Raw genomic sequence first — 24,001 nt, 5'->3', positions numbered from 1 at the left:
CCCTTTGAGTCTCTGCAGTCAATGGAGCTGAAGTTCCTGTCTCTGAAGACGGTGCTCCTGACTGCACTGGTTTCTGTTAAGAGGGTAGGGGACCTGCAGGCATTTTCGGTCGACGATTCGTGCCTGAAGTTCGGACCGGCTCACTCTCATGTTATACTGAGACCCAGGCCCAGATACATGCCCAAGGTTCCCACCACACCGTTCAGGGGTCAGGTGGTGAACTTGTTTAGAGGAGGCAGACCCAGCCTTTGCTCTGCTCTGTTCCGTTTGCAACTTGCGCTTCTACGTGGACCGTACACGGTTTCAGGACCTCAGATCAGCTCTTTGTTTGCTATGGGGGACAGCAGACGGAAAAGGCTGTCTCACGCCCTTCATTATGTACCCGCTGTGCGCGGTGGGGGGCATGATGCTAAGCTCGCACACTTCAAAAATATCTTATGTTTTCTCCATACAGAGCCTTTCAGCCTTTCTGTGGAATAAATGAATAAGAAAACAACAACAACCTTGTTTAACAATGTATTTAAGCACCTAACTGTATGAAGATATGTACTGTAACTATGTTTAAAAATGTAAAATTTTTATAAATTGTTGCACAATATTATTGTATTTATATGTTCTGTATTTATATTATTATAATACTGTATTTATATTATTATTATTATATTGTTTATGTTAACTTCATTACAAAATATAATTAAATAATACAGAAAACCTGAACTTGACCTGAATAAAAGTATAATGCAGTCTAGTCATTCATGTGACAATACCAAATACAAGCCATTGGACAATACAGACTTTCTGTGAATTTGAGACATTAACTGTTCATTAAGTGATATTTCTAGTATTTTTTTCAGTAAGTGATGTTTATAAGTATTTTAAATATCTTATTTACAGTTTTTTTCAAACTAAGGTCAACTTTCACAAAACAATTCACAACCATCCAAAATGTTTCAGATTTGCGTCTTAAGTGCTGCATTCATTTCAGCTAATGCTTTTATTAAAAACAAATGCACTGATGTCTTCTATTGACTACACATATTCAGCACTAGACACATATTTACTGAACTGTATGAAGATATGTACTGTAACTATGTTTAAAAATGTAAAATTTTTATAAATTGTTGCACAATATTATTGTATTTATATGTTCTGTATTTATATTATTATAATACTGTATTTATATTATTATTATTATATTGTTTATGTTAACTTCATTACAAAATATAATTAAATAATACAGAAAACCTGAACTTGACCTGAATAAAAGTATAATGCAGTCTAGTCATTCATGTGACAATACCAAATACAAGCCATTGGACAATACAGACTTTCTGTGAATTTGAGACATTAACTGTTCATTAAGTGATATTTCTAGTATTTTTTTCAGTAAGTGATGTTTATAAGTATTTTAAATATCTTATTTACAGTTTTTTTCAAACTAAGGTCAACTTTCACAAAACAATTCACAACCATCCAAAATGTTTCAGATTCGCGTCTTAAGTGCTGCATTCATTTCAGCTAATGCTTTTATTAAAAACAAATGCACTGATGTCTTCTATTGACTACACATATTCAGCACTAGACACATATTTACTGAAAAACATGTTGAATACATCATAAAACTCCACATTTATATATTTATTTGAACATATTTATCAAGCCTTTCATTTCTGTCTGGTCCGAGAATTTCATTCAGATGTGAAATAAATTGCATGAGTTGCATGGACTACTTCAGCTTGACAGTCACTTCCTACTCTTGTCTGTCATTCGTCAGTCAGACAGATAGTCTCACCCTAAACTCACATCACTGGTTGAGTCAGAAGTTGACATGTTGAGACAAATAAACCGATCAACGTTATGAAAGTTTCTCATAAAGTCAAACTACCAGTTACTGACGTATATTGACTCTGAAACAATTAACATTAAAATTACATCAGATACACTTTTGGTTTTAGAGTCTTACAACATCAGCTATACATACAAAGATGAAGATAAGGGTAAATGTTTTAAGTCTTCCACAGATTGTAGTGGGAAAAGAATCAAAACTTCATAGTATCAATAACAGCGCCATCTGCTGCCTCGTAAAATGTACAGCAGCCGGGAAAGATGGAAAAAAAATATTTTGGAGGTCCTCAACCAAAAATGTTTCCAAACAGGTGAATTATTATTTTTTTTTTTGAATTTACAATTTCTTGTATAGTATAGTTGGATATTTAAAGAAATGCTATTCATCTGGTTTAGACTTTTCCTAGATTTTCTTAGACAAGACAAAATCTTGCTGTGTTTTAATGTTTTAAGTCTTCCACAGATTGTAGTGGGAAAAGAATCAAAACTTCATAGTATCAATAACAGCGCCATCTGCTGCCTCGTAAAATGTAAAGCAGCTGGGAAAGATGGAAAAAAAATATTTTGGAGGTCCTCAACCAAAAATGTTTCCAAACAGGTGAATTATTTTTTTTTTTTTTGAATTTACAATTTCTTGTATAGTATAGTTGGATATTTAAAGAAATGCTATTCATCTGGTTTAGACTTTTCCTAGATTTTCTTAGACAAGACAAAATCTTGCTGTGTTTGACACTGGAAATACTATATAAACAAATGACTGAACGCTATTTCCTTGGTTCAGAAATACCTGCAACCTGGGGGCAAATATTATAATTATAAAATTGTATAAATATAATTAAACAAATGAGAAAAACATGTATGTGACAAAAATCTGATTGAGTGACCTAAATATTAGGTCACTCACACCAAAGGCTGATATTGTAAATTAAATTATCACCGAAAATAGTTTTAATGTTCTCCGTTTAAGTCATCATCTCATAGTAAGCATGCACTAAATTTAATTATAACTGAATGCAATTGATCTTAATGATATTGATATTTTATTGATCACTACCTTGTATCATGCAAACTGCGTACTGCTATTTGTCATATTGCATGAAGCCTCTTTTCAATATTATTACTTCCTCTTTATCTCCAGGTCACTTCCCTTCAGACTGGATTGCCTCAGAAACCACAGCTAGATACTAGTGAACTTGCAAACTACAGACCCATTTCAAATCTTCCATTTATATATAAATTAAAAAGTTGTGTCTGCTCAATTCTGTCACATTTACTCTGAAAATGAAGATGAAGATGCAGAAAGGATCCAAAATGATAATGTGTATTAAATGAAACCAGCTCAAGTAAATCACAGGAAACGAAACAGCGTAACACAAATAACTCAACAACACTGGGCAAAAGTAAAGGGGACAAACTGAGGAACTTTAATACAAAAGATAATGAACTGAATCAAAACAGGTGTGATCAGTTAATGAGTTGTCACAGTAACTAATGACAGGAAAAAAAGAGAACAAAGGAAAACTTAAGCAGGCAAACTAGGAACTGTACACAATGAAAATGAAACCAAAACAAAGAAAAAGAGAATGTTCCCTTCTTGCAAATAAATTACATCTATGAAGATTATTTTAGTTAGGTTTCAGGCCCCATCATAATACAGAAACTGCACTAAAATTACAAATGATCTACTTCTAGCATCAGACCAAGTTACATCTCACTACTAGTTTTACTTGATCTTAGTGCTGCGTTCGACACTATAGATCACTACATATTCATAGATTAGTTACAAAATCACAGTGGCATTCAGGGACAGTCATTAAGATGGTTTAGATGCTACCTGTCTGAATGTTATCATTTTTGTTTATTTCAATGGAATTACCTAAGTTAACACCAGTAAAGTATGGAGTGCAACAAGGATCTGTCTCAGGCCCTCTGCTATTTTCAATGTATGTGTGGCCCCTTTGGCAATATTATTATAAAACATGGCGTTAGTTTTAATTTTTAATGCTGATGACACTCATCTATATATTCTGTTGAGACCAAATAACATTTCAAAATTATCTAAATTAACAGAGTATGTTAAAGAGGTAAAAAAAATGGATAACCAGTATTTTAAATAGTGTTATGTCAGAAAAACACAATAATACAGCTAAGAGTTAACGTGAGATGGCTATTAATCACACTACTGAACTCATAAGTATGTCATTATTGCTCATATCAATGATTTATATATTTTTTCATAGTCATCATGTTTAAAGTATTGTTAATGATGTCCTGTTTAGATCCTCTGGTCATTTTTGCTAACTATATGGAAGCAGAATAATGAGATTGTCTGATACTCTGTTTATTGAATCTTGCAATAATTGTAACCTTTATGTACTGTTGTCTGAGTTTCTCTTCTGCTCCCTGAAAACTTCCAATGCATGTGTGATAGTTATTGCACCTCCCTCTGCCATGAGAGCAACTCCTGCTGCTATTAAAGCTAGAGGGGCTGCTACTAAACCAATAGCTCCATGTGCTGCTCCTCCAACAACCACTCCTGCTACTCCAATGACTCCTCCTAACACACCTGCTCCCACAAACGTTGCTTTCTGAGCCAGACTCAGTGGTTCTTCCACCCTCAGTTTTTCCTCCTCTTCCAACCTCCGTCTCTGAGCTTTCTCGTACATCTCATTCGTGTAATGCTGTCCTCTGTTCTCCTTCACCATTCTGTCTACCTTCTCTATCAGTTTAGTCACATGCAACTGGTTTTCTTCATCTGTGTTACTGAACACATGATAACTTCCTTTAAACTGTTCACCTAGATCTTTAATCTGTTTGTTTGTTGTCAGTCCTGGAGTGTCGAGCACTGAGATAATTCGTCCTTTCACCTTCTGCTGATTTTGTAGGTATTTCTCAGTCACTGATTTAGAAGATAACTGTGCTTTAAACATATATCTTGTCCCAGGAGGGTGTTTCCTGTGGAGCTAAAAGGAGAGACATGAAATCATGTAAGCATCTGCTAAATAAAACTATGTACATTCAGTTTAGTAGACTAATTCAAGCATAGACACCTCTAACACATAAATGGTTAATATCAATCATAATGACTGATGATGAATGATCATGGAGAATAAGCACCACCTAGAGGTGAAATTGGGTGGTAACCAGAATTTATTGAAACTGCATACAGCAGGGCTGTCCAAACTCGGTCCTGGAGTGCCAGTGTCCTGCAGAGTTTAGCTCCAACTTGCCTCAACAAACCTGCCGGGAAGTTCCTAGCATGCCTAGTAAGAGCTTGATTAGCTGGTTTAGGTGTGTCTAACTGGGGTTGGAGCTAAACTCTGCAGGACACTGGCCCTCCAGGACCGAGTTTGGGCACCCCTGGCAAACAGGTAGTCAAAATTAGATATCTGTGCAAGACTTTTAGTCCCACTCTTGTCCCGCAAAAAAATGCATTACTTTCTTCTGCTCCCGACTGCAACATTCCGCATAAGCACCAGGTAAAAGTATATATATATATTTTCAGTTCGTCCTTTGCAGTAATCAAGACAAAATCAGGTTACACATGTCTCATATGGCATTTTTGCAAGAAAATCACAGGGTAAGAAAAAACACATAATACTGTAAGTGGACATGGCAACGCTGCAAGAGAAGTGCAGTGACGCAGCCTTCCAAACATAAACATACACAATACCCCTCTCATCCGTGGTTTTAGTTCAAATTGGTTTTAGAGCTGTAATATATTGGTCAAAAATATCGGATATTAAATATGTGAGTCTCCTGAAAGTTACTATGGTTACAATGCTGTCGATCACTGCCATTTTGGGAGTAAGTCGTGTTCCGTTCACATGCCAAATAATAATTTATGGGATTCTCTCCCATATTTAAATGTGGTTGTCACTCCCGAAACTTTACAGTGTGTATTCAATTCATATGTCATCAATAGTGGTTCACTTCTGTGATTTAGTATGACTACGTGTTCACATCAGAAACAAACCGTAACCCAGACCACCCTTTTTAGGTATATTTGGGTACAGTTCACGGGTGCACATCTGAGAAAACAGCGTTCATATTAACCAAACAAACTGAAGTCTGACATCAAATGAACCCAAGTGTGCACCAAAAGTGCTAGTATGAAAGCCCCCTTAGATGCTGATGTTTTATTGAAAAAGTTAAAGTTTAAGTCACCATTATGGGCTCTTGACCCTTGACTTTTTAACATTAGTTTTTATCTGGCTGCTGAAACTGTGTGTTAAAGCTAAGTTTAAATCAGCGTCAGATACCAATACTGCAGCAAAAATGACTTCTGTTGCAAATAATTTAAATGATTTTTAAGAATAATACAACAAATGTTGGGAAGCCCACTGTAAACCTGGCTGGGATAAAAAGCAACCCATTTGGCAAGGGTAAATATTGCACAGAACACAAGCTGGGTTAAAGTAATTCGGCAAATTACCCAACTCTGTGAAGAAAAATGAAAAAAAAAACTAACTAAATGACCCAAAAGGTCAAACCCAGCAGCCTTAAAAATAATCCATCCAGTTTTAGAGTGCAGTGTTATGTGTGTGTGTGTGTGTGTGTGTGTGTGTGTGTGTGTGTGCGCGTGCGTTTTTGTGACAAATGAGGACATAAATTTGTATAATGACAAAGGTATGACAGGTATTACAAGGAGAAGGTGACTTTTCAGGACATTACCCCATGTCCCCACTTTTCAAAGCGCTTATAAATCACACAGAATGGAGTGTATTGAAAATCTGAAATAGCAGAAAGTCTCCTGTGAGGGGTAGGTTTAGGGGTAGGGTTGGTGTAGGGCAATAGAATATACGGTCTGTACAGTATAAAAACCATTACGCCTATGGAGAGTCCCCACTTTTCACAAAAACAAACCAGTGTGTGTGTGTGTGTGTGTGTGTTTCTTACTTTAAAATGAATCCTACACACATAAGGCCAAATGAGAAATAATAATCATAATAATTTACTTTTACTTCATCTTTCTCTCAATCAAAATATGTTCTCGCCTGCCCTGTGTTGTGCAGCATATTTAGAGAAAACGTTAAGCACATTATAGCCTGTTCACTGAATATTAACATATCATTCAACACAACTTATATAAAGGTTATTTTATGTATAATAAAAACATATCCATTTATTTCTAATCAAAATGTTAGTCGTAAACTGTTGACATTTCGGTTTTGGTAAATAAGCAAATGCACTAAAAAGTCAATCTCTAGACAATTCATAACAATGATCATATTAAAATTTTTTATTTTGTCTGCACTCTTAAGTGTGTCTTTTGAAATGTTTAATTCACAATAGTGGAAAACTCACACGTTTTGGCAAACACTTTTAGCTGAAACCTTTTTGATATATATAATGGCTATTTTAATCTAAACACTTACAGTACAGTAAATCACCTGGGAGAAAGTGAGGATTAGCCTACATACATTGATTTGGATATGCCTTGACCGGCATAATCTCTTTTCTTTGTTCTCGCCTGCCCTGTGTTGTGCAGCATATTTAGAGAAAACGTTAAGCACATTATAGCCTGTTCACTGAATATTAACATATCATTCAACACAACTTATATAAAGGTTATTTTATGTATAATAAAAACATATCCATTTATTTCTAATCAAAATGTTAGTCATAAACTGTTGACATTTCGGTTTTGGTAAATAAGCAAATGCACTAAAAAGTCAACCTCTAGACAATTCATAACAATGATCATATTAAAATTTTTTATTTTGTCTGCACTCTTAAGTGTGTCTTTTGAAATGTTTAATTCACAATAGTGGAAAACTCACACACTCACGTTTTGGCAAACACTTTTAGCTGAAACCTTTTTGATATATATAATGGCTATTTTAATCTAAACACTTACAGTACAGTAAATCACCTGGGAGAAAGTGAGGATTAGCCTACATACATTGATTTGGATATGCCTTGACCGGCATAATCTCTTTTCTTTTTCAGAAAGATGATTGAGAAAACTTACTTGATGTGGCTGGTTGAATGTGTAAATTGTTGTCTCAAGTGATGTGCAGCTCAGAAGAGAGGCGAAAATGTGCATGTGTACATAAAGTGTAGGTAATAAATGGGCATGTTATCCCTCCCTCTCCCCTAGTAATGATAAATCATGTAAAAATCTCATCTGTTGATACAAATATTACATAATGTATTTCCTGTGAATGAGAGGTGTTCTTGTTAGGGAGTGTACTGTTTCAGGTTGTTAATGTATAACATTACAGTAAAAAAAAAATCCTTACACAGTAAAAGTCATCCTTGACACTACAAAATCAGTAACTGAAATCAGTAGCTCATGCTGAATTTCAGACCACGTCTGCAAAACTGCAAGCACATTCTCTGCTTTAAATCTGCAATTATGAAATACACTTTTAAATAATAAACACAATAAACACAGTCATCTGCATTAGACACATCACTCAAAACTAGAACTGTCAATGTTAATGCATGCAATTCATTTAAAATCCTTAAAGGCACAATATGTAAGTTTTCGCCGCTTTTTAGAGGTCGCATTTTTAAAACAATAACAAAGGCGAAGCTTGATTAAGCTATGAAGGAGAGTGGAATTATGGGAGATGTCGTTTTCACCATCCAGAGATGTCCGAATCATGTTCACGGATGTGATGAATATTTTTTTTTATTACCTTCCAAAGTTATTCAAACAGCGAATTAATTATATAGAGAAAGCAAGCAAAGAACATTTTACATTACATTGTCAAAGAACAGTATGCCTGACTTCAGTATAATGCGAGTTAAAGCACTCTCAAAAAACTCCCCTTATAATCAGTAAAGCTGTCTAAACACTGTTTGATGAATGAATCTCCTTCTTACATCATACGTACATCTGCACTTCGTTGTTTATGATGAAAGAATACACTCAGCGAGCGTGCACACTCAACAAAACTGCAGAGTTTCAGCGATGACTCATCTGAAAGCCTCTGATTGGCCGCTGCATTAAGAAACTCAACAGACTCGTGTGTGATTGGTTATAACGCGCAACACTGTTAAAACGCGGAATAAGAATCATTGTGCAACATTGACCAGATCTAAATTTAATGCTGCACTCAACACTTTTCATTTCATTTTTATTTTATTCGCGACTGCCGTAATGGATTTAGTTTAACTGCAGCAGCATTTTTTGTCCACGTGTGTTGACATAGTTTCTAAAAGCGGAAACCGATAGTGTGGATATTACGTAATTGATAGGCGACAATGAACCGGGACGAGACATAATTTACAAATCCTTGGAAACTTTTGGGGTAACGTAAGTGCACAACTGCATATAACAATGTGCAAGTGGTTTTTGGATATTTTATTACGAAAATCTTACATATTGTGCCTTTAATGAGTTAAATTTATTTCACGCAAATAAACTACTGAAGCACACAAAATTGCATTATTAACCTAATTTGCGTCATGCAGTAAGATGAACTTGGGAAAAAAGCCGCTTGAAAGCAATCCTGCAAGGTTAACAAAACAAAGTGTATCGGTGCGTACCGCAGGGCAGCAGACCAGAGTTTTAATGGATGTTAATGGAGGAGAGGCTTTACTGCACTGAATAAACTGTGTGTATGAGAAAATAGCTTATCATTTTTTAATCTGCAGTCTTTCGGCTAATCTTCAACATGATTGCCATTAAACATACATTTTGGCTTGATCTATTTTTTAGAGTTTACATCAAAACAAGCTGTTTTATATGAGAAATCTCAGACAATTTTGCGACAGATACGATTCAGTTTACGCCGCTTCTCATGCATGGTATCCGTAAACAGTGAATGACTGTTGCACAACCCAGAAATTCAACGATGTTATGGTTGTAAAGTAATTGGTTATCAAGGCACATGTTATCCAAGTTGGCCGTTTCACTTTCTCCAATGGAAGAGCCCAGTAATAAGACCATCTATCTTGGGAGTCGGCAGTTTATCACATTGAGCATCTACAATGGTGCAAGCGCAACCCTGGTGGACATACATTTCTATTCTAAGCCTTGAACCTGATTTCGCTCAGGCTCTGATTTCGCAAATCAGATTATTTTATGCTGCTGAACTCCAGGAATGTTTGCGATCCAGTACGTGGATGCATTCAAAAAAATCACATTTGTTTATTTATTTAATTTTTTTTGCACAATTCAAACAACGTCATTGAAGATTTTATTTTATTTTTTCATTATGATCACATTCAAAAATGAAGACAATACATAACTATGAAGGGAGGATTAGTTTGGGTTGCTTGTTTGTCCTGGTGGACATACATTTCTATTCTAAGCCTTGAACCTGATTTCGCAAATCAGATTATTTTATGCTGCTGAACTCCAGGAATGTTTGCGATCCAGTACGTGGATGCATTCAAAAAAATCACATTTGTTTATTTATTTAATTTTTTTGCACAATTCAAACAACGTCATTGAAGATTTTATTTTATTTTTTCATTATGATCACATTCAAAAATGAAGACAATACATAACTATGAAGGGAGGATTAGTTTGGGTTGCTTGTTTGGATTATAAGACATTTATCATGATTATAAGAGGGTGTAGCTCCTATATAAGAATGACAGAAAAAAAGACAGATACGATTTTCTTGCTTAGGGTGGTTTACTACTTCAATCTGATGGCTTAAAAGGTCTGATTAATTGCGACTAAAACATGTATCTATTTATAGCCCTATTCAAAACAGTTGGAAAACATGTCCATTTTAAAATGACACACTCATTAAGATAAAGTGTGATCAAACATGTAAGCCAACTTGCTGGGTTACTTTAACACAGCATGTGTTCTGTCCAATATTTACCCAGCACTCGGTTGCCAATTGTGTTGTTTTTAGCCCAGCTCTTCAGTGTAAGCAAGAAAATCTATTTATAGCCCTATTCAAAACAGTTGGAAAACATGTCCATTTTAAGATAAAGTGTGATCAAACATGTAAGCCAACTTGCTGGGTTACTTTAACACAGCATGTGTACTGTCCAATATTTACCCAGCACTCGGTTGCCAATTGTGTTGTTTATAGCCCAGCTCTTCTTAAAGTGTAAGCAAGAACATCTTGTCTGTCGTTATTGTTTCTGTCATTCTTGTATATGAGCTACACCTTCATGAAATCTAAACACGCAATGCAAATTCACCCTCCCTTCAAACAAACAACCCAATAAATCAATAAATGCTGCTTTGTGGGATTTACAATACAGTATTCACTAGGACTTAAAGACATTGAAATGTTGAGATTAGTTCAATGCAAAAAAATTATAATAATTTACACTGCAAACAGAAATGCAAAGCAGGAAAATAATATAAATCTTCCTATCAAAACACTAGTAAGTACACTATAAGTAGAAATTAATTATAGTAGTGTTGCACTTCAGTAGTATGAAGCACTTCATTTTACAGTCCTGTTCCACATATACATACTATGTACTTTCTGATTACAATAACTGGGTAACAACTGGATACTAACCCTGAACCTATCCCTAAACCTAACCCTAACCAATGAAGTTACCTTATATTATCCAGTACTTTCTTAGGTAATTACACAGCAAGTACAGGTAAGAGCACACTGTAAATTGCAATCGGTTAAGGTCCAATTCTTGCTAAGAAGAAAACTGGTATCAGTGAGGTACAACAAAACGTCTCGGGTTACTCATGGAACCATGGTTCCCCGAGAGGGAATGATATGCTGCATCCTGGTGGACACTTTGGGGAACACTGTCTGCGTGACCGGTACCTGAAGCATGCGTAAAACAACTCCAATCCTATTGGTCCACGTGGCCCGTGACGTCATAGGCGGGTACCCGAAAGTATAAAAGGGGCACCTGCTGAATACGTCACCAACTTTTGTTGTCTTTGGAACCGTCTGTCTGTTGAACGTGTGTGAAACATCATCCTGGTGAGCCGAGGAGCGCTTTGAGGAATATGTGCCTCTGTATTGGGATTCTAACACTTGATGACATATTCTAGCCTTTTTGTCTAGCAAAAGGCACTCTTTGTGATGAATCACTTTAATGTTTAAAATCAGGAGCTGATGAGTTTAATCAGGTGTGTTAGATGAGGGAGACATACAAACAGGACTGGAGGTCCTCCAGGACAGGTTTGAAAACCCCTGCTCTAGACCATAATAAGCCACTGACATCAAATCTGTGTTTCATCATTAATAATAATAATTGTGTATACACTTACCTACAGCAGCAAAAGTAAAACTGACACGGTCACTAGTGTCTGTCTGCTTCACTAATGTAGAAATGAGTTTCTCACTGGCTTTTAACACACTGTTTCCATAAGAGGCTAGTTCAGCTGGGTTTACTGATGATGACTCTAATATCTTCTCTGAAGTGTTGAAGACCACAGTCAAAATGCTCATCACAGTCTATTGATCAGATAAATAGTTTATGTACATGTAAATATCAAGAGAGCCATTAAAACAGCACTGCTATGTCAGTAATCTATTAAATTACTTTGAGTCATGATTTGTTGATTGTTTTATGATTTTTTTCTTGAATACTTACATACAAAAGAAGCTCTTGAGCTGTAATGTTCTCTAACTGGTCAAGAGCATTTTGAAGGCCCCCATCATGCATTGGAGCATGAATAAATTATGTGCTGAATTGTCTTTGTCATATATTTTATTCTTACTATTTTATTTTATTTTTGCTGTCTTTGTGACTTTTTAGTAGCTTGTTTTGTGATGTTCAGAGTTGATCTGTTTATCTGAATATGCTATTTGACACTGTTGTTGAGATTCATACGCTGATTCTTGATGTCTGTGTGCCTAAAGTAAAGACTTTTACAAAGGTTTTTTTGATCAGAGCAGCTTGTAAGAAATCCTTCCAAAAGTTGTAGAAAATACAGGATCGTTTGCAATGGAATCATAAAACTGTCGTAAACAATAAATATAAATATATTTTTGTATAGAACACAGAGACTAGACTCTAAATGAGTTCACTGATTTAGATCAAGTAATGAATATGTGAAAACATAATAATCATCTTATGACTTTTGCGTTTGCCTTGTCTAGCTGTTATAATTCAGTTACAGCAACCAAACAAAACCTAATGTTAAAAAGTCAAGGGTCAAGAGCCCAACTAATGCAAACACTGACCACTATAATGGTGACTTAAAAACTGTGATTTTCTCCTTTGGTGATTCTACTTGTTAACATCAGGTGTTTTCAATGACGGTCAATCATCACTTAATTAATCAGCTAATTATCACAATAACTTTAACACTGCTTCAGTGTTACTTTTATCACTCTTGAGTGTGGACTTAAATAAACTCCCGATAGAATTCATTTAACATTCATTCTTCTGCTCATCTGCTTTATTCACTTACGGGCAGATGAGCACCTTTATCATGCTGAAATGATGTCGCATGTAATAAAATGTAATAAAATGACTCCTAATTACAGTCCATAAAAATGGTATGGTAAGGTAATCTTGACGTCTGTTCATAACGAAAATGAAAATTTTTTTACATTATCAATATGTAAGACTTTACGGTCACTGATGAGTCAGCACCTACATTAACTGGGGTGTTGCTTCAATTGAGCCCATGCAACTGTATACACACATAGTTGCGCAGACCGTGGGCTGGTTGGACATCCTTTAGGTGCATGCCAATTGCCCTCCTGAAGGAGCTTTTATGCAAATCACATTCTAATGCAAACAAGTTGGATTTGAGAATATTTCCAAATCAGCTCAAACTGTTGAATTAAACTTGCTAGACAAGTCATGGGATGTAAGAACAGCAAAGAAGGATGTACGAAGTGCATGAGACTTGCAATAAGAAATGCAGCTGCAGCTGTCATGAAACCACCAGTGAATTTGAGGAAGAGGCTTGGTGGTATCCTGAAAGAACGAGCTACATGGAGGATGCAGGTTCACCAAGTAACGAAAACACAGGTTACATCGAAGATGCAGGTTCACCATGTAACGAAAACACAGGTTACATCGAAGATGCAGGTTCAGCATGTCACGAAAAACCCAATTACGTTGAGGATGCGAACTCGGCATGTAACGAAAACACAGTTGACATTGAGGAAGTAGTTTCGGGATGTATGGACTGTATGGAATTTATGACTTCATTATGGGATTTCCTGCAAGCATGTACTGAATGCGTTTCACAAATGTGAGTGACGGTTCATTTAAATTCTCTATCATTGCTAAAAGGTGACTTTCTTTCCAGACTGTCCAACTTTAATTAAAATGTGCAAAATGTGAGTCTAATAAGTGATACTGAGTTTAGCAACAAGCCATTTATGGGTAACTTGGAACATATAAGAAATACAAATAAGAATATAAAATATAAGTAATATGAAAATACAATATGAATTGTAGCCTAATTCCAGTTTTATCTTAAATTATTCTGTAAATGATGCGTGTGTGTGTATCTGTGTGTGTGTGTGTGTCAGTGTCTGTGGTGGCATGACAAACTTTTGATCTCAATATTAAATCTTTTTTCCCCATGATCAAGTGAGGAAGTGGAGTGATGCAGCGGTCAGGACAGGTTACAGCTCCTGAGGAGAAGAGCATTATCATCCAGTTCATAAACACAGTGTTATCAGTACAAATATAAAAGCTCAACATAAACAAAATAACACAATTAATTTCAAAATTATTTAACTATAATGTCTGATTATAGAGCTAAAATATGTGTGAGAGAAAGACCAATTAAAATTGCATTGATGTAAACTGATTATCGTCTGTTAGTTCTTCATTGTTACTGATTGTTGGCACTCACATACAGGCTTAGAAACAGTTCAAGTCATTCTTGCACAGAAGAGTCTGTTAAAGTTGATCCAAAATTTACTATATTTCATTTCTTAATGCATGTTGCTGGTCTTTTGTAAATAATAAATTTTTATGCATATTTTTGGCTACTTTATCTCCAATCAAATTACCATAACTTGCTCTTCTTGTGGCATGACTGACTCTTCTCTACTAATGCATGCAAATATGCAATACAGTAAAGTCAATTAAGCACAAATCTGCGTTCTCATCTGCCTCCATTCTAGTATGGACCACTAGTGTGTTTTTTTTTACCTTGTTTGATAAGACACACATTTTGGACTGTATCTCATGAAATGCAAAAATGCTTTCTGACTGGACTTATATAGACACCGAGCAGTGTAAATGTGTCACAGATTTTGCTCTGTGTATATGTATGGTCAAAATACGGACAACACACACAGGCTTTATACATGCATGCAAAGAGGTAATGAGTAAACTGATTGCCTTGAAGTAAGTTTAACACAGAAGATCAACTGTGCTTGTGCTGGGGCTCTAAAATGTATTCTGAGAATTACTGATTTATTATTTTATTGTTTATGTTACTGGAATGGGCATTGCTCTCTCGATTGCACCTTTAATCCAAGTCTTAAGTAATGTCAATGTATATAGCATTTTTGTGACGTCATCAAAAACATGTCTATCATAAGATCAAAGATAAACAGCAAATATCTTGTGCTCTTTGCAGTTATTATTTATGAGTCCACGAGTCCTCTTCATGCTCGGATCACTGTCATTTGAAACACTCTTTATGCAGCATCTCATATATTGTGTGTCTAGATCATGCTGTTGCTTTTGGACAAAAAAATTAAAATATGTATTTTTTTTCTAATATCTGAGTAAGAAAACATTTAGACCACACTGCAATAAATAAATAAATAAATAAAAAGTAATTAAATAATACTAATAATACTAATTCTACTACTACTACTACTACTACTACTACTACTACTAATAATAATAATAAAGATAAAAAGGTAACATACTGTTTCCCATAAAAATAGAGAACAGAAGAAAAGAACAAAAATGAGAAACACAACAAAGAGTCTTGTTTCTCTTTGATATAATACATTTTTTTTATTTTATGTTTTGCCCAATGCGATGCTTGATTTCTATTGTATTTTTCCTATTGTTTGTCATTTTCTTTCTTTCTTTTTTTTTGTTTTGTTTGTATTAAAGATTAATGACAGTGAAACTGCTCGGAAAGAACAGATTAAGGAGTCAATCTGTTTTTTTTTTTTTTTTTTACTGACAAGGGCCCCCGATAAAGTTTTGCTTAGTGCCAGCAGCAGTCTAAGACCAGTACTGGTTCAAAGTCACATTAATATGGTCACACACAAATTGATATCTCATTTCTGAATATACGTATCCAATTTTAGGATTTGAATCGACTTTTGATTCGCAGCTCTACATCTGACCGCAGGTCATGTTATACATTTTTTTGAGAAAATAAGAACCAACATTTAAAGTCAAGAAAAAAAAATATATATTTATGAAAGGTGGAAGCCATTGTCACATTTGACAATCAAGTGTATTTTTCTTTATCCACAAACCAGTTCAGAGGACAAATTTCCTTAACAGGTAGAGAATAAACAAATTAGCAGTGGAGATATGATTCTAAATCCATTGTTTCCACCACAAATTAAAATTCAAAAACAAATGCATGCCTAACAATTGCTCACATGTCCAGTTCCTATAAAGTGCATTTTCAGAGACCTCCCACAGTGTCATGTAATTCATGATCAGGTTTTTAACAGTTTTAACCCAGTGACTCCACCTGGGCTGTAATGGCTGCTGTAACGCTGGCAGCTGCTGGTAATCATTCACTAGTTTTTTCTCAGCTTCCCAACTTTCCCTTCTTAGCTTCTTCAGTAAAATGGACATTTTGAGTCTCATCCATCCCTCAAACTCGGTTTATTGACTCATATTGTAAAAATAATAGAAAATGTGCACATGCAGTTCTAAGGGTTATTTATGTTACAGTTTAAATACAGAAATGCTGTGGAAGATGGCATGATTTCAAACTGGGGTATCCCTCTGAAATCAGGTCAGTATGTTATGAAGTTTTTCTTTTGTGGACATTATAGAGAGAGAAAAAAACATGTTTACAATTGCAGTTATTATTATCATTTATTATTTTGTTAATTAAGACATTTGTAACAAAATACACTAAAATAATACAGGAAAATGCAGTTATGTTTTAACAAAAATTCAAGCCACATGAGAATACATATTCACTTTAACTGCCTTCCCTTCCATCTAAAAACATATTCATATGTTGTATGAGCATATGATTAAAGTAATATACTGCACTGTAAAAAAAAAAAAGGTTCCTTGCAGAAGAAACAGTCAGCTTTCTGAGCTTAATAAACAAAAATATAATTGGGCAATATTTACAAATTCATAACTTTACAACTAAACCATCATGATGCCATGCAAAGTTAATTAATTTCCCTTTACCACACATGACATAGTTTATAGGTTTTCCATTTGCCAACATTTACTTGAAATCATTTAAGTTTGATAAAATAAGCTTTTCACCCTCCACCAAGAAAATCCTACATGTAAAAAAAAAATAAAAAATACATTATGAGGTTTACATCAATACAGCTATAAAATAAGAAACTTGCATAACAGTCATCTAATGAACGGTTGTCTGATCTTGACAAAATAAAATATAAATGTTTTTAACAGTTTATAGTAAAATATAATTGTATAGTTTAACAGTTTTTAAATTTTTTTTTTACTAGCATTAATGCCATATTCAGCTTTACTATTAAGTAACAAAAAATATGAGTATGTAAATATATTTTTGCCCTCCTCCAAAAAAAATATTGTGTGAATAAAATAGTTACTTGTTTTACATCAGTAATATTGACAGCTGTAATATTAAGAATCATGTATAACATATTTTAATATCATTTGCAGAAAGAAGCTGAGATTATAGGTCAATTCACACTGAACCAACAGACGGCAACAGAAATGTTTGTTGGTTATGCCTGATCAGTGTGTTACCGCTGTCTGCATCTGTTGGAGTTGGTCTTGTTTTTGCCAACTGAACATGCAGAATAAAATGTGTGTCGGGTCGTGGAATATCTGAGGAGAGAGGGACTGTAATCAGGTGATTGTCCACATTGGTCAGCGTGTATCATTGCAGTGTGAACTGGCCTGTATAATAATGATACTTTTGATTTCCTGAACCCTTGAATGCATAAATGGGGTCATAAAACATCAGAAAAAATAAGTACTCAACACACTCCACAGCTCACATGATAATGCTAAATTGGCGGCGGATGTAGTACATTCAGATTGCATTCATACTAATCACATTCATGTTTGATGATATTTCTCCCATACTGTACACATGTATACTTTTTTAAGTATGTACAAGCTATTCAGACAGTATGTGATTTCAGATGCAGTAGATGAGTAGAGAAAGGCCACAGCAAAGGACAGCTGACGGCCCAAACAAAGGAAGAGGTTTAAACTCTGCCCAACAGATATGCTTAGAAAGCTACAAATCTGATGTGAAATGTTGTCTCTGCCTTAAAAGAACATTTTCACATGGTCTGTGAGAAATGTGGAGAGTGAAGGCTCAGTCGAGAACATACTTTAGATCTAAATTAGTTTGGAGTTTGTTTAGGAAAAGTCTTCTTTTTACATGCATATATAAAAGTGGACAAATAAAGATGTTTGATATATTAAAACATTTGTACCATCAATTGTTTTAGATATTTCAATAAGTCACCTATTTTTCTTTTTCATTCATTCCATTTTGACCCCTTTATGCATCTGTGCTGTTTTTTTGGTTCGTGCATTCTAAGGTTAACATGATGTTGTGTTCCTCAGTGTTTTTTGGGACACTTTTGATGCTGTTGAGTTTGAGTCCACAGCACGGACATCTGAAGAACTTCGTGTACTGCTGCGTAACCTGGAAAGGAATGAGACGAGAGGAGCTGAGTGACTTAATGAGATCAAATTAACCTCTGAAACTCATGAACAAGAATGGAGTTTATTTATAATAAATGTTTAAATAATGTATAATGTTTAGAGACTAGAGTTGAATTTCTGAAGTAAATATTGAAGCTTTACTGTCTCTGGACAGTATTTTTTTTTAAATAAATGGGCCTAAATGTTTGTTGGAGTTTGAAAGGAGTAATGCTGTGCAGACAGACAGCAGATCAAAGGCATTCTGTGTTTGTTTAAATTAGAATTTTTGACAGTCGGAGTTTGAATAATTTTGGTTCCTTTGAACATTCCGTCACAGGAAGGAAATGGAACAGTAACAGATTAAACACACTGACATTCTTTTCTAAAAGTCACAGATTACCACAACAGAAACAGGACCTCAGTGAAAACAACTGTAAAAGTGTTTCATGTCCGGATTTCTTATGGAATATGATGGTAAAATGAGTAAAGGTCTGACCTCACTATTGAGGACACAATACATCAGGAAAGATGAAGATTCAAGATCAGGAAGAGGATCTCCAGCTCCTTACTGACATTAGTGAAGAAACCCAGAACCCAGGAGCAACCAAGAACCACAAACTGAGCCAGTGTTGAAAGACTATTTCATGTTAACTTTTTAATTTTGTATGCAACGTTGGATTTTTATCAGATTTTTATCAGATAGCAGAAAGGTTACATAAGCCCTGAGCAGTTTTATTTCCTTCTTAAAAAATAAAATAAAATAAACTCACTCTTCCCTGTTGTAGCCTTCAGGTCCCAGCACAACGCAACCTCGCATCCAATCACGCAGAGGACTCCACTTATAAAGGGCAAAGGTCAACAGAGCCAAACTGATGAACACCAGTCCCACGATCACACACACCACAATCGCCAGATGTGAGTCGCTCTGAGAAAACATGTGAGAGAACATGAGTGCCAGATCTGTGCTGTTCTCAGTGTTCACTAGAAATGTTGATCATCTACTGTAGATTGAATTTGAATTATGCTAGTGCGTTCAATGCTTCAATATTTTGAGAAGGTTTGACTTGTTCTCTTTCGCACCTCTGACTGATGGCTGGTTTGCACAAGAGCGAATGTCGACAGATGATCACAGGAACACACAGTGTAGCTGCTGTTGGTCCTTAAAACAGAACAACCATCTACAATCCACTCGCTGATATTCCAGTACACACAGAACAGAGAACCGCTGGGATCAAACTCCTGCAAAAACAAGAAGAAAATATTAAAACACTGAATATTAGATGTTTTCAGATGTTCATCAGTGCTCTGATAAAACAAAAGCACATTTGAGTCTCTCACTCTGATGTGTTTGAGGGTGAAGTTGACTGGTTTGGTGAGTTCAGTGTTGGTGGTTTTGGGAAGAGTAGCTGAGATCACAGTGGACATCATGGTTTTAATCGTGTTGTTTGATGTGTTGAAGAAGTCTGGCTTCAGTAGATTCTCCATCGTGTTGTAGCTCATGAAAGCCACAGCAGCTGATCCTGTGAGACAGAAACAGAAACTACAGTATATGCCATACTATGTAAAACAATAAAAAAAAGTAAATATGGTTTAGTGGTAAAGGTATGATTCTCTATTTATGATTTATTTTATTTTTTCACACTGAAACATTTGACATACTTTCATTGTTGTTCCTGGCAATCCCAATAAGATCGATGAGAATTTGTGAATTTGTTGTGTCGAGTCGAGGGATTTTCTCTAAGGTGACCTGTGGTCCAACCATGAAGACTTCTATCTACACAAGAGCACAAGAGCAAAACCCTGTAATTGATTACCACAATAAACTGCACTGACTTTCTGTTTTTCTCCTTTGAGTGTTTGGTAAATGTATTGTGAATGTTGATTGTTCTTATGCTCAAAGCAGCAGATATTCACATAAAAACCTTGAGGTCTCCATAAACTATACTGTAAGTGAACCTGTGTTTAATGTTGCATTTTTGTTTCTCATGGCTTTTCAGGGTGAGGGTTTTTCAAGACATTTCTATCTAGTGATGGATGAAATAGCACCAAAATACGGACCTTTGACATCAACACGAAAATATACAGGCAGTGTTTTCTGTTAAAACATTTGTAACTCTACACAATTATAGAGTTACTGTATCTGCATTTATAATTTTTTTGCTGTCTGACCCACCGCTGCTCAGGGGTTTTCAAACCTGTCCTGGAGGACCCCCAGCCTTGCACATTTTGTATGTCTCTCTTATCAGACACACGCCGTTCAGGTCTTGCAGTCTCTGCTAACGAGCTGATGAGTTTAATCAGGTGTGTTAGATGAGGGAGACATACAAACAGGACTGGAGGTCCTCCAGGACAGGTTTGAAAACCCCTGCTCTAGACCATAAAAAGCCACTGACATCAAATCTGTGTTTCATCATCATCAATAATAATTGTGTATCCACTTACCTACAGCAGCAAAAGTAAAACTGACACTGTCACTAGTGTCTGTCTGCTTCACTAATGTAGAAATGAGTTTCTCACTGGCTTTTAACACACTGTTTCCATAAGAGGCTAGTTCAGCTGGGTTTACTGATGATGACTCTAATATCTTCTCTGAAGTGTTGAAGACCACAGTCAAAATGCTCATCACAGTCTATTGATCAGATAAATAGTTTATGTACATGTAAACATCAAGAGAGCCATTAAAACAGCACTGCTATGTTAATCATCTATTATATTGATTTGATTCAATTATTTATTGTTATTTATCTTGAAGACTTACAGTCAAAGGGAGCTCTTGAGCTGCACTGTTCTCTATCTGCTCAAGAAGATTTTGAAGACATCCTTCTGAGGTCTGACTCTGAAATCACATCTGAGCTTTACAAATAAAACTGAAAGATTCTGTGCACTGTGTAAATAAAAAACATGTTCAGCTTACCCTGCATTGATCCGGCAGTGCGATAATTAGATCTGAAATAAGGGAATTCATCAATTCAACATGAATACAGTAAACTCAAACTCCACATTCAGGTCTAGAAACACGCTCACCTGCAATAGTTGTGAAGATGTTAGTCTCACAGAAACAGGAGGACAAAGTTCTACTGTAGCATGTACAGGTGTCCTTATTACCAAAGCAGTAACAGTTATCACCCCAGCATCCATATTGGTTTTGATTTTTATATCTCCAGAAGTAGAAATAATGCATTCTTGTATTGCAGAACATGCGGTACTGAGCACCAGTGCAGATATAAGTGTCATTATGAAGGCCACAGTCATAAACTGGACTAACTGCTGCAGGAATAGTGATGCTACTGCCGTCATTTGTACAGAAGCAGGAGGATGAAGTGCTACTGTAGCATGTGCAGGTGTCCTTATTACCAGTGCAGTAACAGTTATTACCCCAGCATTCATATTCATATTGGTTTTGGTTTCTATATTTCAAGTAGTAGAAACTATTCATTCTTGTGTCGCAGTACATGCGGTACTGAGCACCAGTGCAGATGTATATGTCATTATAAAGCCCACAGTCATAGACTGGACTAATAGCTGTAGTGAGAGCAGTGATATTTCCATAAGTATTACAGAAGCAGGATGACAAAGTGCTACTGTAGCATGTACAGGTGTCATTATTACCAAAGCAGTAACAGTTATTACCCCAGCATTCATATTCATATTGGTTTTGGTCTCTATATTTCCAGTAGTAGAAATGATGCATTCTTGTGTCGCAGTACATGTGGTACTGAGCACCAGTGCAGATGTATGTGTCGTTATAAAGCCCACAGTCATAAACTGGACTAACTGCTGCAGGAATAGTGATGCTACTGCTGTTATTTGTACAGAAGCAGGAGGATGAAGTGCTACTGTAGCATGTACAGGTGTCCTTATTACCAAAGCAGTAACAGTTATTATTTAAACAGTAGTAATGGTATCTATCATAATCGAAATCATGTACACTTGTGTTGCAATACATGTGGTACTGAGCACCAGTGCAGATGTACAAGTCATTATAACGTGCACAGTCATAGACTGGACTAACTGCTATAGTGAGAGCGGTGATATTGCCATAAGTCTTACAGAAGCAGGAGGACAAAGTGCTAGTAGAGCATGTACAGGTGTCCCTATTACCAAAGCAGTCACAGTCATTATTCACACACAGGTACTGGTATTTGTACTGAGATCTCTGGTAGGAGAAGGCATGCATTTGTGTGTTGCAGTACATGCGATACTGAGCACCAGTGCAGATGTACATATCATTAAGACGCACACAGTCAGGGTCTGTAACTGAACTAACTGCTGTAGGGAGAGCAATGCTATTGTTGTAAGTCTCACAGAAGCAGGAGGACAAAGTGCTACTGTAGCATGTACAGGTGTCCTCATTAACAATGCAGTAACAGTTATTACTAATGCAATGGTATTGGTTTTTGCTCTGATACCTCAAAAAGTAAAAATGATGCATTCTTGTGTTGCAGTACATGTGGTCCTGAGCACCAGTGCAGATGTACGTGTCGTTATAAAGCAGACAGTCAGGGATTGTGAATGGATTACGTAATGAAGAGATAGTGATATTATAGCCATAATTTGTACAGAAGCAGGATGACGTATGACTGTAGCACCAACAGGAGTCCTTATTAAAACGACAGTCACAGTTATTACTCCAGCATTCGTACAGGTATTGGTTTTGGTAAAGATGTCTGGAGTAGCTAAAATAATGCACCGTTGTGTTGCAGTACATGTGGTACTGAGCACCAATGCAGATGTACGTGTCATTCTTAAACTCACAGTCCAAGACAGGTCGAACTGCTGTAGGGACTATGATGTTATTGCTAAAGATCTCACAGAAGCAGGACGAAGTATTATAGTAGCATGCACAGGTGTCATTATTACCAACACAGATACAGTCATTACTCATGCAGTGGTATTGGTGTTGGTCTTGGTCTCTCTGGTAGTAGAAATGATGCATTCTTGTGTCGCAATACATTTGATACTGAGAACCGCTGCAGATGTACGTTTCATTATAAAGCACACAGCCATAAGCTGGACTAACTGCTGCTCTTGGTTCAGCAGCAGTGGTAGATATGAAAGCTGAGAATGAGAAAGATGGGATCAAAGTCAGAAAACACAAATACCAAACCAGGTGAATTTCTAGCATGTTTAGCACATTTAAATTAACGTGAAACACATGAGTTTACACTGTTTTACATGCATTTCTCAATACTGAGTTTTGTCTTTCAACAGTTAGCAAAAATGCAGGATCTGTGGAGTACACTGTTCAGTTGTTTTGACATGTTGTATCTAAATACATGTATCTAAATTTGACATGTTTTCTAAATATTTCATTAAGACATGTATGCATTTGGAAAGCATTTTGGAAGTGAGATTAGCTGGTCTGTTTATTTGCATCATCAACTTATGTTAAGAGTTTTACAATGACTAAGTACTAAGAAATAAATGTAACCGATGGTATAAAAAATGTTATAAA

The 24,001-nt window shown here is 35.8% G+C and overlaps 1 protein-coding gene across 1 annotated transcript in view; it reads right to left on the bottom strand.

Moving 5' to 3' along the window:
- The window catches only part of LOC107575427 (uncharacterized), a 33,596-nt gene extending 10,600 nt beyond the window's left edge, over positions 1-22,996 (bottom strand). The window contains exons 1-11 of the mRNA XM_016261804.1: positions 21,547-22,996; positions 21,461-21,492; positions 21,305-21,376; positions 20,989-21,175; positions 20,206-20,316; positions 19,885-20,066; positions 19,627-19,785; positions 19,372-19,471; positions 18,904-18,928; positions 13,593-13,624; positions 4,213-4,238 (exon numbers count right to left, since the gene is read on the bottom strand). Coding sequence (XP_016117290.1) covers positions 4,213-4,238; positions 13,593-13,624; positions 18,904-18,928; positions 19,372-19,471; positions 19,627-19,785; positions 19,885-20,066; positions 20,206-20,316; positions 20,989-21,175; positions 21,305-21,376; positions 21,461-21,492; positions 21,547-22,996 — 2,376 coding nt within the window. The remainder of the gene's footprint in view (positions 1-4,212; positions 4,239-13,592; positions 13,625-18,903; positions 18,929-19,371; positions 19,472-19,626; positions 19,786-19,884; positions 20,067-20,205; positions 20,317-20,988; positions 21,176-21,304; positions 21,377-21,460; positions 21,493-21,546) is intronic.
- Positions 22,997-24,001: the final 1,005 nt, after the last annotated feature.

The sequence above is a fragment of the Sinocyclocheilus grahami genome, unplaced genomic scaffold, assembly GCF_001515645.1.
Source record: "Sinocyclocheilus grahami isolate Dianchi unplaced genomic scaffold, SAMN03320097.WGS_v1.1 scaffold2634.1, whole genome shotgun sequence".
In the NCBI taxonomy this organism is placed as follows: Eukaryota; Metazoa; Chordata; class Actinopteri; order Cypriniformes; family Cyprinidae; genus Sinocyclocheilus; species Sinocyclocheilus grahami.
The sequence above is the reverse complement of the archived record's forward strand: the minus strand, read 5'-3'. Positions and strand labels throughout refer to the sequence as shown.